This window comes from Nuphar pumila, chromosome 1 (assembly GCF_984573655.1).
Source record: "Nuphar pumila chromosome 1, dmNupPumi1.hap1.1, whole genome shotgun sequence".
Taxonomy (NCBI): domain Eukaryota; kingdom Viridiplantae; phylum Streptophyta; class Magnoliopsida; order Nymphaeales; family Nymphaeaceae; genus Nuphar; species Nuphar pumila.
Genome location: NC_143249.1, coordinates 133,816,893 through 133,839,691, shown reverse-complemented (window position 1 = coordinate 133,839,691; position 22,799 = coordinate 133,816,893). Strand labels below are relative to the sequence as shown.

The 22,799-nt window shown below is 36.5% G+C and overlaps 1 protein-coding gene across 1 annotated transcript in view; it reads left to right on the top strand.

Annotated features, from left to right (window-relative positions):
- Positions 1-20,764, top strand: part of FRO1 (NADH-ubiquinone oxidoreductase-like protein) — an 82,444-nt gene extending 61,680 nt beyond the window's left edge. Inside the window, exons 4-5 of the mRNA XM_089998808.1 lie at positions 2,967-2,996; positions 20,548-20,764. Of these exons, the coding sequence (XP_089854934.1) occupies positions 2,967-2,996; positions 20,548-20,604 (87 nt within the window). The 3' untranslated portion in view covers positions 20,605-20,764. The remainder of the gene's footprint in view (positions 1-2,966; positions 2,997-20,547) is intronic.
- The last annotated feature ends 2,035 nt before the right edge of the window (positions 20,765-22,799 follow it).

Sequence of the window (22,799 nt, the reverse complement as noted above, 5' to 3'; positions counted from 1 at the left end):
TAATTTCTTTGAGGAAATGGAATAGCTTTAGATTTCCCAAAAATGCAATCTTTACAAGTCATGTGTTTGTCTCTACAAGTATTGTTCAAAAAAGGAAAAAGAGACATCTTTACAAAATTTGGATGACCAAGTCTCTTATGCCAAATTCCAATACTTTTGTCCTTTATAAGATTGCAAAATGACTTCGGTGGAAGAGTAAAAAAGTCCATAAAATAAAGATCACCTCTTCTATGGCCTTGCCCAATCAGCTTCCCTGACTGGAGATCCTGCATGGTGCAATCTTTAGGTGAGAAAGAGACTTGACATCCATGATCGGTGATTTGGGAAACAGAAAAAAGATTTAGATTAATTTTTGGAACGACTCTTACTTTAGGAACGAAAAAGGTTTGAGAAGTTTTAAAATCAAGTGTTCCAATACTTTCAATTTTTAAAGATGTCTCATCGGCTGTTGAAACATAAGAAAATATGGGTTCGGAAAAAACATTAGAAATAGAGTTTTTATGAGATGTCATATGAAAAGAAGCACCAGAGTCTAGTATCCATATACCTGGAGGTGATGAAGAATAAGCGATAGCGGCTCCGGATGTTGAAGATGAAGAAGTCTTGAGAAGATGTTGGAGAACTTCAGAGATATGATTAAGAGTTTCTTTGATATCTCCTTCTTTGACACTTTCTTCTTCCTTTTTTGGAGAATTTTCTCCAACCGCGACCACTTTTCCCTTAAGCTTTGGGCAAACCGGTTTAATGTGTCCCGATTCATTACAATAGTGACAAATCACTCCCTTTCTATATCCATTATTTTTGTTAAAGTGGGGAGGTCTATATGCTTTTACATTTGATCCGGGCCTAGTAACGGCCAAAACTTCATCACTCTTAATACTTAGGCCAAGTCGAGTTTCTTCTTGGCATACTTCGGCAAGGGCGTCTTCAATGGGTAGGGCTTTACTTCTATGGAGAAGGGATGCCCTAACTTGTTCAAATTCCGGTTGAAGACCATGGAGAAATTGGAAAAAATGCTCATTTTCAATTTGTTCTCTTCTCAACTCAATATCTTTCGGAGCCACCCATTTGGGCTCAAGAAGAACAAGCTCATCCCAAAGAGGGGTTAAAGAACTAAAGTAGTCACGAACACTCATATCCGTTTGTCTAGTGGAACAAATTTTTTCTTGACAAAAAAATTGTCTAGCTAGATCCTTTTGGGTATACATACCCTTAAGAAAGAACCATGCCTCATTGGCTCTTCTAAATTTTGCAATGTTTGCACAATTTTTGAGGTCCACATTGTTCATAAACCATTCCAAAATTTTGGCATGGTTACTTTCCCAATCCTCAACTTTGGATTGATGGTCATTGATAGCTTTGATGCGCTCATTGCCATCTAAAGCTTTTTCAACCCCATTTTCAATTTTAGTGAGAACAAGAGAGGGTTCGAGAGTAGTTCCCATCACAAAACCCCAAAGTTTCTTACCTCTTAGTTGATTTTTCATAGCGGAGGCCCACATAAGGTAATTGGATCCATTGAGCTTAAAAGAAAGCTCAACTTTAGAATCGTGTTCCATAGGTGTCGAATAGTCTTCCTTTCTTCAAAAACTTGAGAGGCACATGTCCCAAGATGACAAAAAAGAGAAGCCCGATTACCAACCTTGCTCTGATACCATGTAATGAAGAGGGGCGGAAGCACCGATAAAGCAAACCACTCTTTAAGAGTGATCTTAAGAGCCAAGAACACAAACACTAAAAGTGTATACAAAAAACCAACTAAAGGAAAAATGACTTAAAGTGGTAAGTTGGATATTATTGAAGAAAGAAAGAAGAGGGTAAAAAACTCAATACCATACAAGAGAAAGCCTCCTCTATTTATAGAGGAGGAGGCCAAGAAGAAGGGACCACAAGGGGGCTCCCATCTAGTCGTTGGGAGCCCCAACGGTCATAAATATGACCGTTGGGGCCCCAACGACAAGATGAGTGGGCCCCTTGTGGTCTTACAAAAAGCAAAAGAAACAAAGAAAAAAGTAAAAAAAGGAGAGAAAAGGAAAAGGGAAGAGTTTACATGGGGATTTACCAAAATACCCCTATTGGGTATTTGGAGAAATAAGAAAACAAAAAACAAAAAAAGAAATATGTATATATATATATACATATATGTATATATATACGTATGTATATATATATATAAGTATATGTATATATATATTTATATATACATAATTTAACAGCATTAACATTAAAACAGGGGAAATACCCCATATATACACAAGGAGAGCATGGAGCCAGCGCCATTGGGGAGGTCTCAACGACTCTATGGGTGGGTTACCTCAATGCCCTTAATGTCAAACTAAATTCCTAGTTTGTACAAAAATAAATAAATAGACTGTTGTGCCCCTAATGGGCACAACCTTTTACAAGACTATGAAAAGATGAAAATACCCCTATTGGGTATTTACCTATTACAATGATAAAATAAATATATAATATGTATTATATATATATTTATATACATACATTTATATGCATATACTTATATCTTTAACACTTTCTTGGTTGACAATATTGAATGGGATGGACATTGTCACTTCGATTCCTTCAGGGATTTGACCACATAAATTTTATGAGAAATGAGTATATATGAACATTAAAAGAGATATACCGTAATAACTTCATTATCTTGGGCAAAACTATTCATTGCTTGCTTTTGAAAGTTCACACATCTTACCCTAAAATCATTATAAAAAAAGCATGCGGTGGATTTTGTGTTTTTATAGCCGACCAAGTCATTTGTTACTATAACATTAATTCCCATCTCAAATTAGTGCTTTTGTCTTTTCTGGAAGACTACCACAGTTCTGTAACTCCTTAAGCTTTGATTCACTGATTAGGTTATTCATTATTTGGTTCTTCCTTCTTTACTAGGAGAATGTTTATCATCTTATCTACTTCTGATCTGACCTTTAAACAATTCTATGCAGGTAAGGATTCACCACACACCAACTGTAAAGGTATAGTGCTTTATATTTCACCTTCATGACAGAAAAGTGTTCTTATCCTTGGAAACATAATAATGAGTTATTTAAGTGATACAAAGGGCGTTTGGGTTAAAGCACTTTTCCTTATTGACAGTTCTTATAATGATGAATGCAAATTAAATTTCCAAGTTGTAGGTGCTAACGTACATTGTCACAAACACATACTGCCGATAACTAATAGTTATAATTTCTGTTTAATGACTAGGAAATCTATTAACATAACTAATACAAAAAATACAGAAAATAGAGAAGAAAATACAAAAAAACCCTATATACAGCCTATGTCAAATTCCCATAATATCCCTATATAAAATTCCTGAAATAACCCTATTTGTATTCTAACATGGTCAACCTATTGTCTTGAAACCAGAGTTACCGGAAGCTTCTTAGGTAGGTGGGAAGCTTGCTTCCCGGAAACTCGCTTCGGAAGAGCGATACTCCTCGCTTTGGAAACTTCATGGGAATCTCGATTCCCACGCTTCTTCTATGCTTCCCACACACATGGTCTATGCTTCCTATATGCTTTTCTCACGTTTCTTTTCATGTTTTTCATGTATTTTCTCTCACGTTTTCACTCACTTTTCATGTACTTTCTTTAAATTAGTAACCATCATTGTTAGATTTTAACAAAAATTAACTCTTTTACTCAAAAATCATGAAATATAAGAATGATCAATTTTATTTTAGTTTTTATTTGTTTCTTGTTCGATTCCTATTCAATTACCATATTGCTTCATTGTTTTTAATATTTCGCTTTTAAATTGATACTTCACTTCCCGCTTCCTATAAATTTTAAATCTCGCTTCCGCTTCCCATATCGTTTCCTGCTTCCGCTTCCTAGTTTGGCAACCTCGCTTGAAACCCAAGAAAACGAAAAGAACATATATGATGAAAAATAAAAAATGGGTAATTTGTAAAATCCCTAAAGTATAGATGGAAAATTACTAAGCTCTTTTAGAAAATGAAACTAAAAGAAGTATTTAGTTAGACCCTGAGGGGTCATGCACGTAGTTAGCAAAAGAGGTGGTAGGGCATAGCATACTTCGCATCCTCATTTTGAATCATGTGTGCACCCCTCTTGCAGCGCGAAGCTGGTTGCCCAGAAGTCGAAGGTAATAAAATGGTATTTGCAAAAAGGAGTACACAAGGAGGAGAGCACAAGTGAAGAGTTCTCCTCATTAACGTGAAAAGGTAGACATAACACCACTAGGGGTCAACCCCCTTGTATTGACTCCACAGTTTTTGAATCACTATGTCCTTATAGTTTGACTAGTACAATACATTACATAAAATGTGGAGGAAATGAACGAAAAAAAGTACATAAAACTCCTATGTACAATGTGGAGTATGGACACACACTGTCACAAAACATATGTAATACCAGAAATGTCCCTAAGACCCAAGGAGCTCTATTTCACGAACCCTCCTCAAACTTGAGATGGCTTTAGAGGTACCATTGCAAGCTTGGAGATGAAAGAGCAAAATTGTGTAGTTAATTGAGCTTTAGTGAATACATCGGCAATCTAATACTCTGAACAAACATAGGACAATGATGCAACATCCTCCAAATACATCTCACGAGCAAAGTGACAATCAATCTCAATATGTTTCATACTCTCTGAAATTTTAAATTCTTCTCTATATGAATGACATTTTGATTGTCATAATGCAAAAGTTGTAGGTGCCTTCAACTATAAACTCATCATTAAGAAATCATCTCAACTATACAATCTCAACCACTGTTCGTGCCATATCATGGTATTCAACCTCTGGAATAAACAAGGCAACCTTTGCTACCTTTTACTTTTTTGATTGATCAATTTCTACAAAAATACAATAGCCTATGGTGGAATGATGCATCTATTGTATCCTCCAAAACGTGAATCGCAATAGGCTGTAAGATCAAGTGTTGAAGTCGATAAAACAATAGTACATAATGCATTGTATCTCAAATGTACCAAAGAATCCTCAATATTGCTGCCAAATGTACCACCAAGGTGTGCTGATATACTGATTGACTATATGTACTGCATAGGCAATATATGGTCGAGTAGTCATCAAATGAGACTTCCGACCAACTAGCTATATATCATAGGGTCATCAAGCAATTTTCCATTAGTTGATTGTAGTCTCACGTTAGCCTCAATGGGAGCACGACTCACTAAGTCGATTGCATACTTATGCTAAGATAGCAATTATCCTTTCCTTGAGTATGCTACAAGTCTCAAGAAGTAGCGTGGCTCTCTTAAATCCTTCATCTCAAACAATTCTATAAGTTTCTACTTCAGATGAGTTACCATGGTTGAATCATCTCCGGCTATAATCATGTCATCTACATATAACAAGATCATATGCTGATATTGTGAGTTTATGATGGCTTTGAGTAAATCCAAGCCCCTTAATAGCAGTACTAGATTTTTCAAACCAAGCACTAGGTGCCTATTTAATATCATAAAGTGCTCTACACAATCTACATACTTATCCTCTGAATCAAATAAGCTTGGTGGCAGTTGCATACTTACCTCATCTTCGAAATCACTAATCAAGAAGGTATTTTTTACATCTAGCTGCAATAAATCCCATATTCTGATTGCTACAACTGCAAATAATGCATGTATGTTAATCAACTGGTGCAAAGGCTTCTTCATAAATAAGTCATATTCCTATTGTAGTCCTTTGTCACAAGTCTGGCTTTATAATTTCAATAATACCATCTGCCATATTCTTGATTTTGTACGTCCACTTGCACCCCAATGGTCATCTTCCTCTGAGGTAATTTCGCTAGATCCCATGCTTGCATCTAACTCTGTCATTCTTGTTGTAGAGCAGCCTCATATTAAGAGTTAGATTTAGAATAGAAATGAACTAAAGCACGAAAGGTCTGATCACTAGTAGTAAAAGATTCATATGAAGCAAAATGAGAGAGAGAGAGAGAGAGAGTCTCTAGAACTACACCTTACATGAAATGTTGATGTCTCTTATGAGGTTTGCTCATGATTAGTAGTGGGAGATGTAGGTTGGGCATCAAGAAGGCCATCTGTCTCCTGTAACTGCCAGCTGTCTATCAAGAAAAGGAACAACAATAAAGTCTGATGGTTATTTACTATAGGTTTGAAGAACTTGAGATTTGGCATTAGAATCTAAGCTTTTATTTTCTTCAATATATGGGGACTAGGAAGGACAAGTCAATATTGGATTTCACTATTGAAACAAAAGCAAAATATGTCAAATGCTCAAAAAGTACGTCTAGAAGTCAACACTCTCTCACCTATCGGATCAAAGCAACAATATCCCTTTTGACCGACTGATATCCAATAAAGCGGCACTTGACTGCTTTGAGTGAAGTTATTCCCCTATGTTTTGATAAAAGATGGTGTTCTCTTTTTTAATGTATTTTTAAAAGGATATTTTGATAAAAATGATTTATGAAAGTTGGTCACCAAATTTTAAAAATCCAACTCTCACAAGTAGTGAGAACCGGGATCGAACACGGGGAACAGGTTGATAAAACTTTGTATTTCATAAATGCTAATTCTTTATTACCTTAAAAGAAAAAATTTGAATTAACTAAACATGTAAAAATAAAATGTAATTAGCAATTATTACAAACCCAAGAACTGAATTGAAATTAATTACAAATTCTTAATGTAGCAAAAAAAACCATAATTAACTAGAAAAAAAAATGAAAATAAAGCTTCTTCGCCCTTTTCCTCTTCACTTTAGATTCAAATATACTTCATTTCAACACTGTGGAATCAGAAAACGACGCCTCCCTACAAAAACAAACAACACAAACACAAAAATACGAAATTCTATATTAGAATTAATACGCAAAATTACAATTCTGTCACTAGTTATTACAAAATTCTCTGTTAGAATAGGTTTATGTAATTTGACCAAATCAGGTATCAATTGAATTCAGATCATTCTCAAAATTTTCAGATATGTTCTCAACATGTGAATGAAGAAAATTCAATTTACAAAATTGTAAAATTCAACATAAAACTCAATTTATTAACAAATGAACAACTTCAAAACTCTAGAAATTGCTGTCAAATTTTCTGACAGCTTCCGGTATTTAATAGATTCAGTATAGTAAAACAAATTGGAAATGAACGAAAATTTTACAGCAGAAATAAGATTCGTTCATGAATCCAATCCATTTTACAGATTTGAATTTGGATTTCTGAAGCTCCAGATATATCAAAAACAAAAACTAGAAAAAATACAAGAAATAAAAATTGCAGAAAACAGAGATGCCAGAATATGCTGTCGGAAAAAACACAGAACGTTCCGTAAAAAAAATCCAATTTTGTTAAATTTTTGTAGAGAGCAAATAGATTCAAACATGAATCATATCCAATTTATGAATCGTAATTTGGATTTTGAAATCTCCATTTCTGCAGAAAACAAAATCTGCCAAAAAATTGAAATCAACACAGAAACTAAGAGTTATTGATTTTTTCCTCTTTGATCCATTGGATTGAATCAAAGAGGGAATTAATCTAAAACTCCAGTACTAAACTAATATCTAATTAATTTAATAGCGAAAATTGAATCAAAGAAACAACAATTAACATGCAACAATGAAAATCTATGATATAAGAATGATTTATCTAAAGCTATAATTGAATTGAAATCAATTAAGCATAGATCACTTCTTTTCTTTTTTATGTTTTTTAATAAAGGGAAAGAACAAGAAAAACTCAGATTAGATATAGATCCATTGATTGGATCTAATCTAATTTGATCTAATTACAACTAAGAAGAAAAACTATACTGAAATTAAAATGAAAAACAACTACTCTACTTCCAAAGAGCCGATCGGCCTATTGGATTGCACAAATGACAATTCAAATGGCTAATTGACTTTTGAATATGAATCTTATTATGCTAAAAGCAATTTGCAGACATTAATTGAATTGCAGAAAATTAAAATTTGCAAAATGATTAAAATAATGCAAAGAACAGAATCAAGACTTGAAATCACAAGCAATCACACAATTCCATGCGTCATTTTAAGAGAGGGAACAAAAAAATTCACCAAATCGTTAGATCTAATGAATTCGAATGATCTTCAACCAAAGAGATGTGCAACTCCAATCCGGATTGATCTCCAAGCATGCCTCTATTGCTGGAATAGAAAGAAGAAAAGGAAAAGAAGAAGAAGAAAGAAAAAGGAGAGAGAGAAAGAAGAGAGAGAAAATGCAAAAGAGAAGTTGCTTTGAAAAAAGAAGCGGAGAAGAAGGAATGGGGTTGGCGTGAAATGGGCTGAAGACCCTTTCACGCCCCCCCTTATGTGATTATTTATTAGTGTAGGTTAGGTTAAAACAATAATTTCTAATTAAGTTCCTAAATTGTTCTAAATTCCAAAACACAACTTATTAATGCAAAAAGAGGGTGGCGTTTGTTTTTCAACAAAGGTTTTCTCAAATTTTAACAATTGGATTTGGGTTTTTGTATTTGCTGAGTATATTTGAATTGGATTCATGATCCAATTAGTATGTTTTGGATTGGATCAAGTTTCAACTTGCCTTGGGATTCGTTCCACAACCATAAAACAACTATAACTTTCTCGTTTTAACTCGAATCGCACGAAATTCGAACCCTGGCTTCTTTAACCCTGAAACATTATAAGCATGAAATGTAAACCAATAAAAGATGCTAAAATGCATGATTTTATGTATTAAAAATGAATGCATTATCATGCATTATCAAATTCCCCAATGCTTATTGTTTGCTAGTCCTTGAGCAAATACTACTCTAGGCTACAAAAGCTCATTTCTAAAAAAATGCAACTAAAGTAAAAATGCCTAACTCACTTTCGTAGGAATTACGATTGCATTTAGTATATGCAACAAACCCTTTTAACCCCTTGGTTACCTCAGTGGACGATTTAGGTCTCGTGAGGGTTTCCAGTGATGATACCCACAAACATCTCTGTCATGCATATTGTTCATAATTCTCTCAAATATCAGGCAAGTAAAAAGCGCTTTTTAACAAATACGTTTCGGATATTTACATTCTTTTTCGTTTATTGAATCATCCATGCCTCCACATTAGAAAAATTTCTTTTTATCTCTTTAGATTTTTGGATTAGCAATGTTTTATTTTTAGAACCATTTGCTTACTCATGTCATCCTCTATTTATCATTACACAAATGCTTTTGCACTGTTTTGTAAAAATTTTCAAAACAATGTTTTTCTTTTCTTTAAGCTCTTTTATTATTTTCTTTTTCAATTGAGCACTATGTCAATTTTCAGATTTCATGACCCATGTAACGAGCTTTAGGCCAGTGACTCCCAGGCTAGACAACCTTAAGGCATTAGACACAGAGTGTCCCTCAGACTTAGTTACTCAAGTCACTACATCTTGGATTTTCATAGTTACATATAGGTTTTCTCTCTACTTGAGCAATGTCTTTACTAATCGGGCTATCTAATGGATCCTTGTAGCGAGCTTTGGGCCGATGGCTCCCAAACCAAATGACTTTAGGGCACTAGGTGTAGAACACTCCTCAAGCTTAATTACTCGAATCCAAAAGGCCTCATATGATAATTGCACAAAGAGTTTTGATATTCTAGCTGCCCCCATTCACTTGAGTACAAATACTTCAACTCGTGTCTGGGCCCAATGATTAGGAATTCAATCACATTAGTACAAACACTTCAACTTATGCCTGTATCTTGCTTTTAAATGCACTATAACTAGATATATCAAAATACTATTTGTATGCTCTTTTTCTTTTTCTTTCTTTGCTAACATGTGCTTATTTTCAAAAAATTCAATAAATTTGTATTCATGTAAATCATAATAGATTTTCACAGTTATAAACAAATATTTTCTTTAAATGCCACATAAGTAACCTTTTTATCTAAATTGATTTTGGAAAAATTTTCATATGGGGCTTAAAATTCATCTCAAAATGTTAGAGATATGCAAAAACCATTGTATATTGTTAAACTTTTGCTTTAAAAATGCCCAATTTTATGAGTTTTTCAAAATTTTTATTCATGGACATAATTTTTTTGGTAGATCATACCTCCCCCCATGCTTGAATGTCACTCTTCTCAGTGACACTCCCTCATGCTTGAATGAAACTATATAAATGTATGAATGCACGTAAAGACATAGGGAAGCAAAAAAAGGAAAAATACGACCAAATAATGCTTAAAAATGCTGGAATTCTTTTGATATGGTGCCTTGTGATGTGAAACTCCAGACTGTCCTCATCCTGTAACTCATTATAGTATGCATGATCTATCATTCACTCTCACTACACAAAAAGCAAAACAATAAAGCAGTAAAACAATAAAACAATAAAACTAGTAAACTACTAATTTACACACTAGTGTGGGCTGCCTTCCAATTAGCGCTAAGTTTTACGTCTTCAGCCCGACGTCAGATAGTGCTTAGCCCTCACAGTCTATGAGATCGATGGACTCCACGTCCTGTCCCTCACCAAGATCCAAAATGTAGGGCTTCAACCTGTGCCCATTAACTTTAAAATGCCTTCCCATTTTGGGGTCCACTAGCGTGACTGCTTCATGCGGAAAAACTTCGTGAACCTCAAACGGGCCATTCCATCTAGACCTAAGTTTCCCTGAAAAGAGTTCAATCTTGCATTGAATAGCCAAACTTTTTGTCCAGGCACGAATTGCTTCCTATTGACGTGCTTGTCATGGAAAGCTTTGGTTCGTGCTTTATAGATCTTGGCACTATCATATGCCTCATTACACAACTCTTCCAGTTCACTCAATTGTAGCCTGTGTTCCTTACCAGAGTTACCGGAAGTGCCTAGGTAAAAGGGAAAACGCGAAATGTTGCGCTTCCGAAGCGTGAGAGGAAGCGTCCCCCTTTTTTGGGAAGCACACTTCCCTTTTTTGGGAAGCGCGCTTCCCCCTTGCTTCCCCATTTTTTCATTTTTTTCGCTTCCCCCTCGCTTTCGGTTCGCTTCCTAGGTCGCTTTCGAGACAGTTCGAAATTTTCTTCTAAGTGGTCCCACGCTTCCCCGCTTCCTAAATTTTTGAAAGTGCCTCGCTTCTCGCTCCCGCTTCCTGTATCGCTTTCCGCTCCCGCTTCCTCGACTAGTAACTCTGTTCCTTACCAGCTTGGGATAACTCAAAATTGAACACTTTGATGGCCCAATAGGCCCTATGTTCCAGTTCAATAGGAAGGTGGCATGCTTTCCCAAAGACTAATCGATATGACGACATGCCATTGGGGGTCTTGAAAGCGGTCCTATATGCCCATAGAGCATCATCCAAACGCTGAGACCAGTCCTTGCGGTCTAGTCTGGTCGACTTTTCTAAGATCCTCTTGATCTCCCTTTTAGAGACCTCAACCTGCCCGCTGGTGTGTGGGTGATATGGGGTGACTATCTTGTGATGCACAGAATACTTCTTTAGGAAAGAAGCAACCTGTACATTCTTGAAATGCTTGCCTCCATCACTAACGATGACACGTGACATACCGAACCGGCTAAAGATGTTATGCTTAATGAACTTAAGCACTACCTTGTGATCATTGGTTTTAGTTGCCACTGCCTCTACTCACTTGAAAACATAATCCACACCAACAAGAATATAAACAAAACCGAATGAGGGTGGAAAGAGATCCATGAAATCTATCTCACATACATCAAAGATCTGAACTATCAAGATGGGGATCAAGGGCATCATATCCCTCTTGGATATATTTCCCATTTGCTGGCATCGCGGACATTTCTGACAAAACTCATAAGCATCCTTATGCAATGTGGGCCACCAAAATCCAAACTGCAAGACCTTTGCTGAAGTCTTTATACTAGAAAAATGGCCTCCACATGCTAAGGAATGACAAAAGTTCAAGATGGAATGAACCTCCTCCTCGGGCACACACTTCCTAATGATTTGGTCTGCTCCAAATCGAAAAAGTTATGGATCCTCCCAGAAGTAGTGCTTTACCTGCTCCATAAAATAATCATTTTCCATTTTACTCCAATCCGTTGGTAATTCTCCTATCACCGGATAATTGACTATGTTGGCAAACCAAGGAAAACACCTAACACTAAAACGCTGCCCATCCGGGAATGAGTCATTAATTGGCCCCAACTGAGGGGATGACTCAATTGTCAGTCTCGATAGATGATCTGCTACTACATTCTGACTTCCACTCTTATCTCAAATTTCATGATTAAATTTTTGTAGAAACAAGATCCACCGGATGAGTCGCGGTTTGATGTCCTTCTTACTCATCAAATACCGCAAAGCAGCATGGTCTGAGTAGACCGTTACCTTAGAGCCCAAAAGATATGATTGAAACTTCTCTAATGCGAAAACTACGGCTAGTAGTTCATTTTCTGTGGTAGTATAATTTAGCTGAGCATCAGATAGGGTTTTACTAGCGTAATAAATCACATATGACTTCCGATCAATTCTTTGACCGAGAATGGCTCCAACCGCAAAATCAGAAGCGTTACACATAATCTCAAAAGGGAATGCTCAATTTGGAGATATTAGAATAGGGGCTGAAATCAAGGCTTCCTTAAGCTTAAGGAAAGCCTGCATGCAATCAGGGCTGAAATCAAAGGGCGTCTCCTTAGAGAGTAATGCACATAAAAGACGAGAGATCTTGTTGAAATCTTTGATAAATCTACGATAAAATCCAACATGCCCTAAAAACGAACGAATCTGGCGGACTGAGGTAGGTGGAGTAAGTTGTTCAATGGTGTCCACCTTCGCCCTATCTACCTCAATACCTCTTTGGGACACAATATGACCCAACACTATGCCTTGTCTCACCATGAAATGACTCTTTTACCAACTTAAAACCAGGTTTGTCTCCATACATCTTTTCAGTACTCTTGTCAGTTTTTGAAGACAATCCTCAAAAGACGAGCCATAAACAGATAAATCGTCCATAAAAATTTCTAGGACGTCATCAACCATATATGAGAAGATGGCCATCATACACCTTTGAAAAGTCGCTGGGGCATTGCATAGCTCAAACGACATTCATCTAAACGCAAAGGTGCCATAAGGGCATGCGAATATGGTCTTCTCCTAATCTTCTAGGTGAATGACCACTTGGTTATATCCTGAATATCCATCCAGGAAGCAAAAATAACTCTGGCCTGCGAGTTTTTCTAAAATATGATCAATAAATAACAACAAAAAATGATCTTTTCTCGTTGTGTTCAATCTCTTGTAGTCAATGCAGACTCACCACCCTATAGTGGTTCACATGGGGATGCTCTCTCCTTCATTCATAATCACTCTGAGTCCTGATTTCTTGGGAACAACTTAGGTAGGACTCACCCACTGGCTATCAGAAATGGGATATATGATCCCAGCATCCAACCATTTAACCATTTCCTTTTTTACCACCTCCCTCATATTTGGATTTAACCTCCTTTGCATCTCTCTGGAGGGTAGGTTTAGTACCCTCATCCATGTTAATTCTATGCATGCAAAAAGAAGGATCAATCTCTTTCAAATCTGCGACTGACCACCCTTTTGTCGTCTTATGCTCGTGTAGGACCTGAATCAACTGTTTCTCCTGATCAAGTCCGAAGCAATAATGACGGGAAGTGTTTTGCCATCAACTAAAAAGGCAAACTTGAGGGTAGCCGGTAAGGGTTTCAACTCAAGTGTTGACGGACACTCAATAGAGGGTTTGGCAGGTGACTCTGCCATCTCAGGTAGGGTCTCAAAAGTCCAGGCTGCTTTCCTTTTGCCTGGTGAGACCACCTTCACATCATTATCATCCAATTCATCTTCTAAACATGAAACATCCTCCTCCTTGTGATGATGGTCTACTGACATCCATAAAGGCTCGACTTCAACCAGGTCTTTAACAACATCAACCTGGAAACAAGCGTCACTGCGTGCAGGTCCCATGGCAGCATTAAAGATGTTTAATCACATCTTCTTGTTGCCAAAAGATACATCCATGGCTCCAGTGCGACAGTTAATACAGGCATTAGCTGTGGACAAGAAGGGTCGACCCAAAATGATGGGTGTCTGTCGGATGTTGTCTACGCCTTTCATATTTAAAATTGTGAAGTCAATAGGGAAAAAGAAGTCCTTCACCTTGACTAGTACATCTTCAAGAATCCTTCGCAGGACCATGACAGATCTATTTGCGAATTGCAATGTCATAGGTGTAGGCTTGATATCCTTAAGCCCAAATGTATCATAGAAGAAACACAACAAGATATTAACACTTGCCTCAAGATCGAGTAATGCACACTCAATAGTAATGTTTTCTATGACACATTTAATGATGGACGCCCCTGGGTCCTTGAGTTTAGGTGGTGTCTGGTGTAAAAGCACTGAACTCACCTGCTCTGTCAAATATACTCGCTTGGGAGCATTGAACCTTGACTTCTTCTTTTGGGTGCAAAGTTCTTTGAAAAACTTTGTATAGGCTGAAACTTGCTGAATTGCATCAAGCAATGGGAGACTTATGTTAACTTGCTTGAATAACTCAAGCATCTCATTCATTTTTACTCCCTGCTTGGCAAATGACTTCGACTTCTCTAAGGCCCGTGGAAAAGGGGCTCTAGGAATGTAAGAAGGTGAGGGCTCAGGCTGAGTGCCTTGGCCACTTTCCTTGGGCCTTGTAGCATGACTCGACTGCTCTATGGGTGGGGCAATGGTTTCTTCGGTCATCATCCTAGGTGGGTGAAATTCCTTCCCACTTCGAAGGGTCATCACAGCCTTGGCTTGTTCTTGATGATCCTCTATCAAATGCAAGCCATGGTGCATGGGTTGCTTACCCTTCAGATTGACGATGAGTTGACTCGATAAATTTTCCTCACTACGCCTGCTTAACACCTCTGCCAACTGTCCCATTTGAGTCTTTAGCTTGGCTATTGATTGCGTTTGAGAACTGAGGTTAGCTTTTATGTCACAAAAGGTTTTCAAAAGCTTCTCCTGAAATGATTGGCTTGAAGTGGATTCCTGTGGAGAAGGCTGGCTATATTGAGGTGGAGCTTGGGAAAAATTGGGACGTGAGTAACTTTGCTGGAAGTTACCGTGTCTACCCTGGGTCTGGGGAGGAAAGGTGGGTGGGATTTGTGGATTCTTCCATGCAAAGTTAGGATGGTTTCGCCATATTGGGTTATAAGTCTGTGCAAAAGGGTTGTTCCCAGGTTTAGCAAAACCTTGTGCCAATTGAACTTGTTCTTAAACAAATTTAGGATACTAGGGCGCGACTGGACAATCCATGGCATGGTGTGCAGGGCAAGCACACACCTGCTGTGCTGGGGTAGAGCATGAAATTAACTGATTCAAATTTTGGGTCAGTGTTTTTACTTTTTGGTGTAGCTCTAGGGAGGCCCCTACCTCGTATATCCTCCCTTTCTTGGGTCCCACAGGTGTCCTATCAAGATGCGAGGATGCAACATGATGCATTGAGTTTTCACTTAATGTTTCAAATAAAGCCTATGCTTCATCCTCACTTTTCAATATAAATGTGCCGCCATAAGACAAATCAATCATTTGCCTATCTTTGTCAGACAGGCCATCATAAAAATACTACACTAACTGCCACTTGGGCATTTAGTGGTGAGGACACTTCCTGAGTAGGTCTTTCAACGTATCCCAAGTTTCATAAAACTGTTCTCCCTCTATTTGGAGAAAACTGGTTATTGCCTTTCGGTATTGGTTGGTTTTGCCAATGAAAAAATATTTTTTTAGAAATTCTTTTTGCATTTGGTTCCAAGTAGCAATACGAACTGTATCTAAGGATTTAAGCCAGTGTTTTGCTTTATCCTTAAGGGAGAATGGGAAGAGAGTTAACCTCAAAGCGTCATCCCCAAAATTATGGATCCGCACAATAGAGCAGATCTTAAGAAATTCGTCGAGATGACGATATGGGTCCTCATTGCTAAGGCAATAAAAAGATGGAAACATTTGTATAACACTGGCCTTGATTTCAAATTGGTTCGCCCCCACATCAGGTCTCGTGATGCAAGAGGCGGGAGTATAGACATTGAGAATAAAGTACTTCCGAAGTAGACGAGTTAATCTTTAATCTTCTTCCATAGGGCTAGATCGCTTGATTTTTCTAACTAAGGACTCGGGGTCTTCGATTGGCAATACAAGTTCGGGATCCTTGGATCTACGCCCGTGCATACACTTGGATCGAGTCCGGTATAAGCACACGTCCTAAATGGGTTTTCTATCTAAACTTAGCGTACACACGTGATCAAACCACGAAGCAAACAATTATTTGTAAAAGTAAACTAAAAAACAAAAGCAAGTAAACACAATCAAACATGCACTTGCAATCACACAATTAAATTTTCAAAAATTTAAACTAAGTGCAAGGTACCAATCATGCACAAGTCACCTAGAAAGGGTTATCCTACTCGGTGGGCCGTGCAAGAAAAGTAAGCTTGGCACTATGGATTGCAAATAACGTGGATCTAATCCTAATTATGAAAACAAACTAATAATCCTAATCAAAAGTGCAATGAATTAAACTAACAATCCTAATTATTTTACAAAAATTAAAAACTAACAATACTAATTAAGCGTAAACAAGCAAAAAGATAATAAAATGAATACTTGTTTTTCAATCGCCGTTCCCTAGCAAGGGAGCCAAAAATTTGGTGTTCCCTTTTTTAATGTATTTTTAAAACGATATTTTGATGAAAATGATTTATGAAAGTTGGTCACCAAATTTTAAAAATCCAACTCTCATAAGTAGTGAGAACCGGGATCGAACACGAGGAACGAGTTGATAAAACTTCATATTCCACAAATACTAATTGTTTATTGCCTTAAAAGGAAAAATTTGAATTAACTAAACATGTAAAAATAAAATGTAATTAGAAATTATTACAAACCCAAGAACTAAATTGAAATTAATTACAAGTTTTTAACGTAGCCAAAAAGGCCCTAATTAACTAGAAAAATGAAAAAAAAATGAAAAAAATAAAAATAAAGCTTCTTCACCCTTTGCCTCTTCACTTTAGATTCAAATATACTTCATTTCAACACTGTGGAATCAACAAATGACGCCTTCATGCAAAAACAAACAACACAAACACAAAAATACGATTTTTTACATTAATTTTAATTAATACGCGAAATTACAATTCTGCCACTAGTTATTTACAGAATTCCCTAGCAGAATAGGTTTCTGTAATTTGACCAAATTAGGTATCAATTGAATTCCAATCATTCTCAAAATTTTCAGATATGTTCTCAACATGTGAATGAATAAAATCCAATTTACAGAATTGTAAAATTCAACATAAAACTCGATTTATTAACAAATGAACAACTTCAAAACTCTGAAAATTATTGTCAAATTTTCTGACAGCTTCCGGTATTTAATAGATTCAGTATAGTAAAACAGATTGAAAATGAACGAAAAATTCATAGCAGAAATTAAATTTGTTCATGAATCCAATCCATTTTACGGATTTGGATTTGGATTTCGGAAGCTCCAAATATATCAAAAATAAAAACTAGAAAAAATGCAAGAAATAAAAATTGCAAAAAATAGAGATTCCGGAATATGCTGCCGAAAAAAACATAGAACATGCCGTAAAAAAAATCCAATTCTGCTGATTTTTTGCAGAGAGCAAATATATTTAAACACGAATCATATTACGAATCGTAATTTGGATTTCAAAATCTCTATTTCTACAGAAAACAAAATCTGACAAAAATTTAAATAAAAACAGAAAATAAGAGTTATTGATCTTTTTCTCTTTGATCCATTAGATTGAATCAAAGAGTGAATTAATCTAAAACTCCAGTATTAAAGTAATATCTAATTAATCTAATAGCGAAAATTGAATCAAAGAAACAACAATTAAACAATGGAAATTTATGATATAAGAATGATTGATCTAAAGCTATAATTGAATTGAAATCAATTAAGTATAGATCACTTCTTTTCTTTTTTATGTTTTTCAATAAAGGGAAAGAACAAGAAAAACCCAGATTAGATATAGATCCATTGATGGGATCTAATCTAATTTGATCTAATTACAACTAAGAAGAAAAACTATACTGAAATTAAAATGGAAAACAACTATTCTACTTCCAAAGAGCCGATCGGCCTATTGGATTGCTCAAATGGCAATTCAAATGGCTAATTGACTTTTGAACATGAATCTTATTATGCTCAAAACAATTTGCAGACATTAATTGAATTGCAGAAAATTAAAATTTGCAGAATGATCAAAAAATGCAAAGAAGAGAATCAAGACTTGAAATCACAAGCAATCACACAATTCCATGCGTGATTTTAAGAGAGGAGACAAGAAAATTCATCAAATTTTAGATCTAATAAATTCAAATGATCTTCAACCAACGAGATGTGCAGCTCCAATCCGGATTGATCTCAAAGCATGCCTCTATTGTTGAAATAGAACGAAGAAAGGGAAAAGAAGAAGAAAGAAAAAGGAGAGAGAAAGAAGAGAGAAAGAAAATGCAAAAGAGGAGTTGCTTTGGAAAAAAAAGAGGAGAAGAAGGAATGGGGTTGGCGTGAAATGGGCTGAATACCCTTTCACGGCCCCCCATATATGATTATTTATAGTGTAGGTTAGGTTAAAACAAGAATTAATTAAGTTCCTAATTTTTTCTAAATTCCAAAACACAACTTATTAATGCAAAAAGTTTTTTTTTTCAAAAGAGGTTTTCTGAATTGGATCCATGATCCAATTAGCATGTTTTGGATTGGATCAAGGTCTGAATTGCCTTGGGATTCACTCCACAACCGTAAAACGGCCGTAACTTCCTCGTTTTAACTCCGAATCGCATGGAATTCGAACCCTGGCTTCTTTAACCCTGAAACATTATAAGCATGAAATGTAAACCAATAAAAGATGCTAAAATGCATGATTTTATGTATTAAGAATGAATGAATTATCAAAAGAAAAGCAAGTGCTACCAAATACCAAGTATAAATAGTCAGGGGGGTGACCATATAATTTTGCATGAGATACATCTCCTCTAAAGCACTAAACGGTGTGTAATTGATTTATTTGACTGCAATACAAGTAGTTCTTCCCTGAAAGGTTTTAAGAATGCTACTTCAGAAGAGGAGTGATTTTGTAGTTCCCAAAATATGTCAATTCTTGCACTCTGCCACTCCATTCTGTTTTGGAATGTAGAGACAAGATCCTCTAATGCTCAATTCATCTTTCAATAAGGAATTGATTCATTTTAGTTCTAATGTTCTGCTCCCCTGAATCCATGCGAAAAACTTTCATGCATGAAGTAAATTGAGTATCAATCATTTTACAGAATTGTTTAAAGAAGCTAAAAAGCTAACTCCAATTTTTCATAAAGTATATTTAGGTGAATCTTATACATCTACAAAAGTAAGAAAATAGTAGACCCTTCTTTTGACTGCACCAAAGAGGCTGTTTGAACATCAAAATAAACTAAACTAAAAGGGTACAGGGACCCTGCACTACTGATACCAAAGGGTAGTGCATGACATTTGGCCAATACTCTTTGACTGTATCAACTATCAAGGACAAATGACTTGGTTTATCTACAACACCAAAAGGCAAAATGTGCTGTAGTCTGTCGTGTCCTAAACGAAAATGCCACATAGAAAATATCATCATTGTTCACCATGTAGTCAGTACTTGGGAAAACAAATGGTGGTTTATGAAATGTTAAACGCTTATCTACACACTGCACACAGTGTCCAACACTTGATACGCTGTGTCTAGCATGTTCAACAGTGTTGGACACTTTGAAGTTCGAGAATAGTTATGTCTGAGTCATGTCAAAAAGTGTCAGTGTCGGACACGTTGAACCTCTTGGTCCAAATAAAATAGTTATGTATGGGCTTCTTATCACAGAAGATAAGAAGCATAATACACCAAAGGTGTTTTAATCTTGTCTGTGTTTCTCACGCTGAATCAGATTGTACCTTTGCAATGTTTTAATGCTTCTTTTTAGTGACTATTGGCTGTCACATGGATATGGATGCAGGAGTGAGACCCGCCCAGTACGCTAGGATAATTTTTAAAAACTAGGACACAAGGACACGATTATACACACACATAGATGCATGTATGTGTATGTGTATGTGTATAAAACAATTCTAAATCATATAATTATGAAAATAAAAAAATTAGACTAGGTTGAAATTTAAATGTAATGTAATTCGTGACAAATTTTAACAGAAAAAGAACTGTGAATACAAAATAAATAAGATCATAAAAGAAAATAGATAAAGTCGATGACAAAATGTTGATTGTGTGTAAAACTGGTTTGACTGTGTCCATGAAGTGTCGTGTGGTGTCCATGAAGTCTCCGAGTGGTGTGTCCTATCAAGACGGGATATGCATGCTAAATGAAATGTGTGTGACAGACTTGATTGCTTTTTTGTTCCCATAAAACCTTTCTGGTTTCTTTGATATGCATCAGTTGCTATTATGCCTTTAGGGCAGGAAATCTAAAATCTCTAAAACCTCATATAAAATAGGAAATTGCAATTTGGAATTTTCGCTTATGATTAATCTTTTTCCATGATTTAATATGTCTGCGATGGATGCAGGTGAAGACTTATGCAGACAACTTCAAATGGAAAGGACCAGCTAATCCTGAGGACTGATTTTTCTGTTCACTATTCATCAGAACTTCTGGACATTTTTCTTTTCTCTTTTTCTGTTTTGCTTCTCTTCATGTTTCTAGTTCTTGGTTAAGATGACGAGCAAAAGAACCTTGAAAGATTTGGCCAAAAGAATAAAATGTGTTTTCTATCTGGGAAAAAAGTTGGTTACTTATACACTGCTAGATGTAGCATGCGCAGTACTGTGGTTAGAGACATTATCACCCATTTACTTGTAACTGCCAAAACAATCTTCATTAGTAATATGGAATCTCCATGTGAAGAGATAGTCTTTTGGAGTCACAGGAGAGTCTGATGACATTACACGCAGTGGTTGTTAAGCCCTTCTGCCCATTATTCGCCCACTTTACCTCCACCCTGCAGGATAATGCACTTAAAGAGTTGGGCACTGGGCAATCTGCAAAGAGCAGCAACATCACTTCATCATGATCCTTTTTGCTGCTGACTTCTGATTTCTATGTCCAGTTTTTTGTTTTGTTTTTGGATTCATAACCCTACTCCAGCATGAAGACCTGGTTGCACTGGCTCAGTCTGCCATACCTACAGTCGTCCTGCTGGCAGCGTAAAACTTTGAGGCTAGGAGCCCCTCCCCCGGGGTTTGGCTTGTGCAGAGAGGAGACACCCATGGGAATCAAACCTTGACCACCGTTTAGTGGTCAGCCCCCCCCCCCCCCAATGCCAACCCTTTTTAGGGTGATTTCTATGTCCAGTTACCATCGGGTCCAGCCACAAGGGTTCTGGCAGACCCACCAATTCTTTGTATGCTGAATTTGCCAGTCTGACCCTGTTTTTGGAATAAAATATAACAGCAGCCAAAGCTCGTGAAATTGGAATAGAATCAGACCAGCATCTAGACTGGTAAAGGCTAATAACCTCATTCATCTTTTGTGTGTCCAATTCGATAATCATGTTTTATCGACCATGAACTTTCAATGAGTAGGAAGTTGATGCGGACAGGAAAGTCCCTGGTGAACTCGATCCATCTCCAAAGGTTTGAATCATGCAAAATGGATTTAAGTCAAGCTGATTTGGATCCGTTACCCGAGCTTCATTTATTGCAAGCCACGTCAGCCATGCAACCACCTCATCCGTATGGGATCCCCTTGGGCACTCCCTCATTAATGACAAGTGAGACCCATTTGGGGCGTCCCCTCTATAAGCCTCTAAAGATGTGTGGGTCCCACCTTGTTGGCACCACCCAAGAGGCCATCAAGACTCTTCAGCTTCTTGTGAAATGGGCCCCCATTAGTGACTTGGGTAGGTCCTACATAAGTTTAGAAGTGGGTTTATTTGTTTTAATTACAGAAAATGATCTACCGACAAATTGACACATTTTTTGAAATACTCAAAATTTCTCTATTCTCCCCATGTTTAAAATTGCAAATACCCAACTTTATTAGGACTTTTTTACCCTTTACGTACGAAAAGATGGAGTTTTGCAATATATTGCTCCCCTTGTCAGTTAGTGCAAACTCTCACTTAAATGTATAATCTCACATTTTTTTATGTAGACCTCACGAAGCTCGCATAAATTTATTTGCAAACATCCGGTTAGACTGAAACCTCGAACATTACAAATATTCTACTTAAGTCGCATATATAATACAAACATCACATAAATTTATTTGTGCACATCCGGTTAGACTAAAACCTTTAACATCACAAATATCCTACTAAGTCACATATACTTCACGAATTCAAATAAACATATATGCGAACCTCTACTTAAACTGAATGTTGCAACATCGCAAATATCCTACTTAATCTGCATATACTTCATGAATTTGCATAAAAATATGTGCGACCCTCCACTTAAATTGAAGGGCGCAACATCATGAATACTGGCTAAATATTTGTGAATTTATGACATATATGTGTTCATCTCTATAGATATTTGCGTTTTTTTCTGATATATCGCATATGTTTGGGATGGATACTATGCAAGTTTTCTTATTTTTTGTAGAGTTCCTGAATCATATATAAACTTGTTTTTTGGTCATTTGTTTTTTTTTTGTCTGGAAAGAACATTCTTGTAGAACCCTATGCATTGTTCCTCTCCCCTTGTGGCGATTCTCATGTAATTTGGTTATTCTCTATGAAACCCTCTGCATTCCTTGTCATTGACTTCCCTATCTGCAAGTTCAAAAAGTGAGTTCCATACAAACAATATATATGCA